The sequence below is a fragment of the Sesamum indicum genome, linkage group LG8 (genome assembly GCF_000512975.1).
Source record: "Sesamum indicum cultivar Zhongzhi No. 13 linkage group LG8, S_indicum_v1.0, whole genome shotgun sequence".
NCBI classification, from domain to species: Eukaryota; Viridiplantae; Streptophyta; class Magnoliopsida; order Lamiales; family Pedaliaceae; genus Sesamum; species Sesamum indicum.
In genome coordinates, this window is record NC_026152.1 from 1,993,933 (window position 1) to 2,003,165 (window position 9,233).

The 9,233-nt window shown below is 37.4% G+C and overlaps 1 protein-coding gene across 2 annotated transcripts; it reads left to right on the top strand.

The window, feature by feature from the left end:
• Positions 300-8,944, top strand: LOC105167426 (N-acetyl-D-glucosamine kinase). Of its 2 annotated transcripts, XM_011087135.2 has the most exons (7): positions 301-1,058; positions 2,757-2,904; positions 3,550-3,741; positions 5,172-5,300; positions 5,837-6,006; positions 7,386-7,516; positions 8,585-8,944. In XM_011087135.2, exons 1-7 carry the CDS (start codon positions 791-793, stop codon positions 8,663-8,665), a joined length of 1,119 nt encoding a protein of 372 aa, XP_011085437.1. In that variant the 5' UTR covers positions 301-790; the 3' UTR covers positions 8,666-8,944. The 2 variants fall into 2 exon arrangements, with proteins under 2 accessions (XP_011085438.1, XP_011085437.1); XM_011087136.2 differs by lacking the exon at positions 5,172-5,300 and having other exon boundaries at positions 300-1,058.

Genomic DNA, 9,233 nt, shown 5'->3' on the forward strand with positions numbered 1-9,233 from the left:
ACTTTATCATTTATAATTATTTTTCAAAGGCACATGTGATATTTAAGGGTGATGTGATGTGATATTCTTTGTGTATACACAGAATGTGATGTTTTTCCAACAAAAAAAATCAATAAAAAGACGGTCATATATGGCAAAATGTAAATTTTGTGACGTTGAGATGATAAATTGATACGAATGATAAAATGTAAAAACGAATATAATTTAAATGGTGAAATATAATTATTCTAAATATTAACACGTAAAGTGCGAGACCAAATGTGCACTGCCCCATATCTTATAGGCCAAAATTGTGGTTTTGCCTATTGTTTCTATTGACGAGCAAGCTTCACAAAAAGAACAAGACAAGATGATTAGCAACAAATTGTCATGGATACACCAGATGGAGAATGATGAACGACTACTCACTACGTTTGAAGGGCAATCCGCGCTCGAGGACAAGGAGCTCGTCTTGTGACTTGACAGAGCAAGGCAGAAGCGGCAGGTTATTTCATCGAATAGTTTATGTGCAGTCCAAGAATCAATGTGCTGAATATTCAATGTCCAGGCAGACTCGTATATTTCACATATAATCAAACAGTTACCTCCAAGATTTTGTCCCTTTGTTGCCGGCCGCAATATTCTATTCCCAAAACCCGTCATTTTTAATCCGTTTCCAATCATTCATTCGCCTACACTTCAAGCCCATGTTTACCATTATTTCGACTGAGAGAAAAAACACACTTGATACCACTCTGAAAGCTGCAATCTTTTTGCATTTTCGTTGTTTTGGTTTTTGGTTAGTTATCAAATGAAGAGGTATAGGAATGGAGAAATCTGGGATTTTGAGCATGATGTAAACATGGTTGCTGCTGCTCATTGCAATGGGGGTAAAAATGATAGTAAGTTCTTGAATTATGGTGTTAATGGCAGAAAAGTCATACTGGGTATAGATGGTGGGACCACCTCCACTGTGTGCATATGCATGCCTTTGATACCCTTTACTCAGCCGCTGCCCGACCCTCTGCCCGTCCTTGCTCGATCTGTAGCTGGCTGTTCCAACCACAACAGTGTTGGAGGTATCTCTCTCTCTCTCTCTATATATATATATCCCATTATTGAATGAGTGTATGTTGTGGTTTGTTTAATTGCTTTCCCTTCTTGACTATCTTTAATCAGATTAGTTGAATTGTCAGTATGGTACGCTTGTTATCGCCATGGTTAATATCTTATTATGTCTTCAGTCATAATATACCTTCCCTTGGGATTTTGGGCATTTTCAAGCTTCAATTGTCAACTTGTTTGAGTTATAGATAGATAGTGAAATTGGTTTGATATGCATTCTTGGTCGTAGTTGCATGGACTGGCATGGAACCCCACTGGGATGATCATGCCTGCATCATCAGCGGTGACAATGTGCCATGCAATGATGGCCATTTGGTCTGACTACCATATTGCTATATGAATTTTCCACCATTCCTGGCCTGAATGTTGGCTAAGGATAGTTCGGGATGCCAGGTGCTATTCATGTGATCAATACGGCCGTTGTAGCTTCATGAGTGCGGATAACATTTCTTGCTTGTTAGCAGAAACTGAATTAGTTATAAAGGATATGAGGTCCTTGCTATTCTAGTAGTTGGATCAGTGGTTTACTGCACAAATTGCCTCGCCCAATGCCTAGTTTCGAGCCACAACCATAGCCAGGTGGGATAAACCTACTCCTTAGCACTTAGAGCAAGCAGTATTTGGCCCTCATATGGGTACAGCAAGGGCCCACTGTGGATATATGCATGGTGCTATAAGTGGATATATTTAGTAACCTAATTTCTGGAACTTTTTTCTACTTAAAAAAGGAAAATCAGGCCTTCAAAAGGTTGTTTTACTGCTCTATTTTAAGAAATCTGTTTTGTGTGTGTTGAAACTCATATTTCTATTGAATTAAAAATGCATTTAACGTCAATCTTTATTTGGTATTATAGGATATCAACGTTGAGGAAATACACTATGTAGTATTTCATTGGTTTCTGTTTAAGGAGTAAACTTAGGCTGTCTTCATGGTTATTCTTACAGAAACATGCAAGGAAATATAACAACCACTGAATCCAAGAATGTGAAGTCTGAAAGTTATTCCAGTACTTTATAGAAACACATTCTACCTGCAAATCTATTGGTTCTAACGAGAGTAAGAAAATAGTTTATAATGGTAAGAGAAGGCATAGTAAGTAAAATAATACAAGAATAAAAATGGATCATGGAATTTCTATAATAGATTATTCACCATTTAACATGGGGCTGTACTAACATTTTGAGGATAGAAAGTTTGCTTGATAACTGGCTACTTCATGTTGCCTGGTGACTGTTTACATATCTGGATCACCTTCAGCTTGCTCCAACATTTAGATTTCTCATTTTATCCGTAGTCTTAATTTATGTTCCAGGAAGGCGTGCCTACTTAGTTCTGTTTTAATCGTCTTCTCAGTAATGCTAACTCAGTCTTCTGTTGAAAATCAAGTACCTTACAGCTTCACGTAGTTATATAAAATATTATCTTACTATATCCATCTCAATTTGCATATTTTCTATTATTTTTTGGAAAACTTCATCAATGTTGAAATAGCTTGGCTGCAGCCAAACCCTACCCCAATCCCACCTAGTGGACAGTAAAAGCATGTTGCTTTTGTAGAGTATGCTGTAGTCCAAGATAATAAAGAAAGTATGTATTGGAGATTATGACTCACGTCTGAAATCACTCACCAATTTGCTTTTCTGTTTTACAGAATCTGCTGCGAGAGAGACTTTAGAGCAAGTTATGGCAGATGCTCTTGCAAGGTCAGCTTCAACTCGTTCTTCTGTTGAAGCTGTTTGTCTTTCGGTCTCTGGTGTTAACCACCCAACTGATCAGCATCGCATAATTAATTGGCTCAGGTTTGCTTCTCAAAGAATTATTTGTTGTGGCATTCATGCAAGTGATTTATTTTTATTTGCACATGGCAATCAACTTGACATCGGAATTAGCAACGACCAATCCCACAGCTTTCTGTATGGCCCCTGATATAGATGCACAAGATGCAAACACGTTATGAAGCAACAAAAAAGATGGTTTCTTCTGAAGGTCTTAAAAAACTTATATCAGAGGAAAAGATTGCTGGAGTCTCAATTCGTTGAGGCACCCTGAAAACATTAGGTTTTGCTTCATATGTATAGGCCTTGCAACAGATTTATGATAAGGAAACCAGCAAGGAAGCTCAAAATTCACCAAATTTTCAAAGAAAATAAACAAATGAAGTAATACTAACACTTACTAAATTTTGTTACAAAGCTTTCTCCAATTCCTTCTCATTTCCCTTTGAGGAGCCTTCATTAGTAACATCATTACATTTTTCCACTCAACTTCAATGCAACAAATACTGGGTGAACTTTAATTTCCATCCTCTAATATGTATATGTAATTTCTTTCATGTTTCTGTATTTAGATTGTCTCAGGATTTTCAACACCATTGTGCCATTACATGATTTTATATTTTATCTCATTAAATCTGATACTGTTTCATATTTTTCTTCTACCCTTAGAGAAATATTCCCCAGTCATGTTAGGTTATTTGTTCAGAATGATGCCGTGGCTGCTTTAGCCAGTGGGACAATGGGAAAGCTTCATGGATGTGTCCTTATAGCTGGTACAGGTACAATTGCTTATGGGTTCACTGAAGATGGAAGAGAAGCTCGGGCTGCCGGTGCTGGACCTGTTTTAGGTGACTGGGGAAGGTAGGCTTTGCAATAATTATACATACACTTGGCTTCTGTATAACAATTGACATATTGCTATTTGTCTTCCTTATCACTTCTTTGCACCAATATTTATATGACTTTATACAATTGGACATATCCTGTGAGCCTTATATAAATTCTGAACTTGACATGACAATCAACTTTTACCTTGTTCAACTGACGATTTTAGTCATTAAAGGTTTGGCCGTGACGATTCTCTGACTACAAGTATGAAAAAATTAGCATATCTGACTGAACAACTGATTTGAATTTTGTTCAGCAGCATTCAGATACATGGGGTAAACTTTGTTAAAGCTTTATTGCACATGAAAGCAGGTCCTGTTTTCATCTAGTGTTCAGTTCATTTTAGGTAAGGTAATGGCTTGAGAAGAGTCATATCTGACCACGCATTAGATACAATTGCGGCGCTAATACTTGTTTACAGGATTATATCTTGGATCATAACGAATTGAATGAACTCTCAGAAAGAAGAGGCACATAATGTACCTGTAATTGAATTGGTTTACAATAACCATGTGATTGGTCTCCTACAGACTCAAATCCTCCACTGACATTGAAATGATACTAGATGGATTATCAGAATTTTGCATTGCTTTTGTGGCTCACTAAGCTAAGCCGTGCTTAAACACTTTTGTGGCTGATGGAGAGGAAGAATTATTCCCCTTCCCTCCCCTTTCAGTATAGCGTGGAAAAGGACAATCAGGTTAGGCAATGCATGACTCTCAGGAATCTGGACAATGTGAACTGTTACCTATTAAATATTTCAATTTATTGTGACCACTTGAGAAAGATGCTGGTTATAAAGTTATTTAAGTTTGTATTCACCCAAATGGAACTGTTGTTTGATCCTGGTTAGGAAAATCATTCAGAAAACCTATTGAATATATGTCCATTATCTTTTATTTATCATTGATATGACAGTTTATTATCCCGCATCCGTTGTGCCAGGAAGCACTTTAACCTTCCAGAAAAATTGGCCCAAAATGTTACTAACTCAGCCTCTTGCTAAATGTGAAGAAGGTATTCTTAATGTGGCACTTTCTGGGTTGCAGCTAAAAAGCATAAATAGCAATGTTGCCAAACAAACTAAAATGTTAATTGGGAGGCGAGAGGTATTGATCTAGCTGATGGCAGTAGTTGTAAGGTCCAATCTTTTCATCTAAGGGATCAATAGGTTGTTAGGAACTACGCCGGCAGTCAGATAGATTTTGATACTTATTTCTTGTTCATTGAGGAGTCCACTGACTTAGATATCGACCTTTTTGCTATTGCATCATCGCATTCAATACAATTCCTTAATAAGTGTGTATGGATTTTGTTTTTAGTTAAAAGGTTCTTTGGTATGCCATGAAAGTTTTTTGGTGTTTATTTTCATTTTAACTTAAATAGTTATCCTTTACTTGCAGTGGGTACGGTATAGCTGCACAGGCACTGACTGCTGTAATAAGGGCTCATGATGGTCGTGGTCCAGAGACTACACTTACACATAGTATTCTAGATACACTTAATCTCTCTTCACCAGATGAACTTATAGGGTATGCATCTAACCCGTAGTTCATCACTATGAGCCATTCAGTGAATTAGTGTCCTTTACGTATTCAACTTAGTGAATTAGTCATTGCAACTGTATGAATTTGAGGGTACAAATAACTAAAATGTTTTCCATTCTTTGTTGGCGTATCTCTTTTCAGCTTTGTGTATATTAGCATACTCTTGATAACTTCTACCGCATGAACCACCAATAATAGATATACAAATATTTGGATATGGGTGTACATTAGCTTTGGTACATCCCTGATGAACTATGATTCAGCTTTCCAGGTGCATGTAATGTGTGCACTATAGATTAATTTAGAATAATATTTGACACTATAAGCATTTACTGCTCTTTGACACTCAAACAGTTGGGTATATTAAAGTTATTTCAGGTTGTCGTATAGTTTACTTCTCAATGTTATACGATACTAGCTACATTTCTTATGTGTGATGAAGGCTCTCCAAGTGCACTTTCAACATAAATGTTAGATGACTATAATATAAGGTTACAAGAGTAACTGAAATTTGATTTTAGGTGGACCTATGCAGATCCATCTTGGGCTCGGATAGCGGCTCTTGTTCCTGTTGTGGTTTCTTGTGCAGATGCCGGCGATCCTGTTGCGAACAACATCTTACATGACGCAGTGCATGAGTTGGCTTCAAGTGTGAGAGCTGTTGTTGAGAGATTGGAGCTATGTGGTGAAGGTGCGTTTTTTACTTAATATGTGATATCCCACGACCTAGAGTTTGTGATTTATAAGATATAATCTGATCTTTGTTCTTGGGCTGGCTAAGCATTACTGTGATGGATGCATCATGTTATTAGTTGAACAAGTTTACAAGTGAAGAATATTGCTCATGGATGACCTTGTTTTGCTTCCACTTAACGTGTACCGTACAAGTAAAAGATTTAAAAGATTGATCTTGCCCTGTTCATGCTTGTCTTTTCTGCATTATCAGCTCGTCTATATAGTATCGTAATCTGTCCTGCCTCTAATTACAGTGTCTATTAGAGAAGGAGGTGCGCTTCCTTTTATTACCAATTGAGAGGATTCTGCTCGACAAGCAACTTCAGGAGATAATCTCTGTATCCATTAACCTATCAAAGTCATTGTGTATTCTATGTAATACCAACGATGTTCTGAGAAAAGAACTCTTTTCGCAGTTGAAACCAGAGAATTACAAACAACACTTAGATGCAATACTCGAGTAGCTTATTATTTCAACCACATGTTAACAGCTTGAAACATGCTTACCCTCGGAGGTTCTGTCTCTATCAAGATAGATATTAAGGAAAAAACAGCATGTCTCACCCAGTCTTTCTATAAATACTTGTAGACTCTCACTGCTTCCACATGCTGATTAGTTTAGAAAAGTAGCTGTTAAAGAAAAAGGATTAAAGGCAATTTTCGTTCCCTAATTTCATGCCATTCTCGTTTTAGTTCCCTAAGTTACTAGGGTTTCATTTTGGTCCCGTAAAATTGAAAAAATCTCAATTTTGATACAAATTTGGTCGGAAAGTTGAGTCACTCGCCTGAAAAAGTCACATGCCAGGCATGTGACTTTTTAAATTGGGGCTTGCATTGTGATTGGCTGAAAATAAAAGGCTTAAAGGCAATTTTCGTCCCCTAACTTTAGGTCATTCTCATTTTAGTCCCCTAACTTCAGGCCATGTCTTACCACATCATCTTTTTTCAGCCAATCACAATGCAAGCCCCAATTTAAAGAGTCACATGCCTGGCATGTGACTTTTACCGACGAGTGACTCAACTTTCCGATTAAATTTGTACCAAAATTAAAATTTTTTCAGTTTTACGGGACCAAAATGGAACCCTAGTAACTTAGGGGACTAAAACGAGAATGGCCTGAAGTTAGGGGACGAAAATTGCCTTTAAACCTAAAGAAAAACTCAACTCATTCTTCCAATGTGACAGCACAGGTACTGGCAAATGCAATTGAAGTTAGAAACCCTGTCTTTTGCTTCATCGCTATGTATTTTCGGCATATTATTAAGCCTAAAGCAGGAAATCTTTCCTCAAGTGTTAATTGCAACTGACGAGTTCTGATCTATATCTTTTCTGCAGATGGCAGAGATCCTTTTCCTCTTGTAATGGTTGGTGGTGTTCTGGAAGCCAATAGGAGATGGGACATTGGTAATGAAGTAATCAGTTGCATCTCCGGGGACTTCCCTGGCGTTCTTCCAATTCGTCCGAAGGTGAGCATTTCTTTGTTACTTCTGGACCCAGTTGTGACTAATTATATCATATTTTACCATGCAAGGAAATGAATATTCAGGTCTTCAATACGTCCACAAGCTAAACTTCTTTAGATAACTGTCACAACTGACAAACTAGTAGATTTGTTGTTAAAGATGTTGTGGAGGAACCCGAAGTTATAATTCTTATCTAGATTTAAGTAATTTTATTAGTAGCCAAATGATGTTAATGCTTGGGCAATTCGACTTACCCAAAGCCATTCCAGCCCCTACAATTCCTGAACTCATTCACAAAACCTGTAAAGGATAACCCTTGGGTAATTTACCTTAAGCATGTATATGAATTTTTTACCAAAAAGTTATAAGAGATATGGCCAGAAGCAAAATATCCAAGGTACATGAACTGATGTTGATTATTAGGTTGGTGATGGGGGATAAAATAGAGGTAAGCAATCCAAGCACACTCCGAACACATATCATGCCACAAGCTAGAAATGTCTTTGATCTATTCAGCCAAAAAGTCCATTTTACAATGTTTGATGGGCTATTTATACTATTTCAAGCATTTAATTGGGGAGGGGGGGAGATCACTTTTACTCTTCCATTCATTATCAACGTGTGGACGCTATTCTTTCATCATCTTCTTGTGGAAGTGAATTTTTTTGCCCTTTGTTAAGTTCTTCCTCCATCAGTTGGGAATATTGATCTAAAATACCACCTAATCAGAAAGTCCACTAACTAGAGATCTTTTCATCACGTTTTTTTGCATTCCCTTCTTTGTGAACTAAGAGGACACACACTGCTTTTAAGTGTACTGGTTGATGTAAACACATTTTCTTCTCTGTGAACTAAGAAGACACACACTGCTTTTAAGTGTACTGGAAATTTTGATGTAAACACATTTTCTTCTCTCATTCTCCATACTATCTTGCCAGCCTCCTCTACTGTATGAAGAGCTGGCGATATAGTTCAAAGCCTAAGGGACTTGTGAGCACCTTTTTTCTTACCTATTTTCTGTTTCCCATGTTGATGATGCTTTTCTTTTATATTTTACGTTGGCAAAACCAGGTCGAGCCTGCTGTAGGTGCTGCATTGCTTGCTTGGAACTTTCTGATGAGACAACGTCATCAGGAAGCACTAGGAAGATAACCACACATCACTTGTACAGCAACAAGTCATACAAAATGTAGTGTACAAAAGAGTGTTCCTCACTGTTTTGACGTATGTTTGTTTAATTGTTTCCGATCTTTCATATTACTGAACAGGGAGTCTTGTTCAGAGGTAAAATTAAGGTCAGATTGGTAGAAGCGAATTTTGGTAGTCGTGTTTATGTTTATGTATAGCGAATCGGTTGTCTAAGTTGTTCTACCGGTGGCATGCATTTTCAATCGAACATTCATGAAACGTGAAGTCGATCTCTATTTGTTATTTTCCGTTCAGACTGTATGGTGTTTTCGTCCTCATTGGCCTTCTCCCCGGGGGACTCTATGGCTGGTACTCAAAACCTTCTGGTTTGAATTTGTTGATGATGATGCTATGCTCCATTTCTGTCTCCTTTCAACTCCTAATTTGAACTTCGGGTGTACTTGATCATGCTATGCTCTACAGGGGTTTAGTACAGTTTCCCCTTTAATTTTATGTGAATGTTGTGGAGAGAATTCAGTGATTAACAGGTTAAAATTACAATCGCACCCCTTTAAGAATTTTTCATTTATAA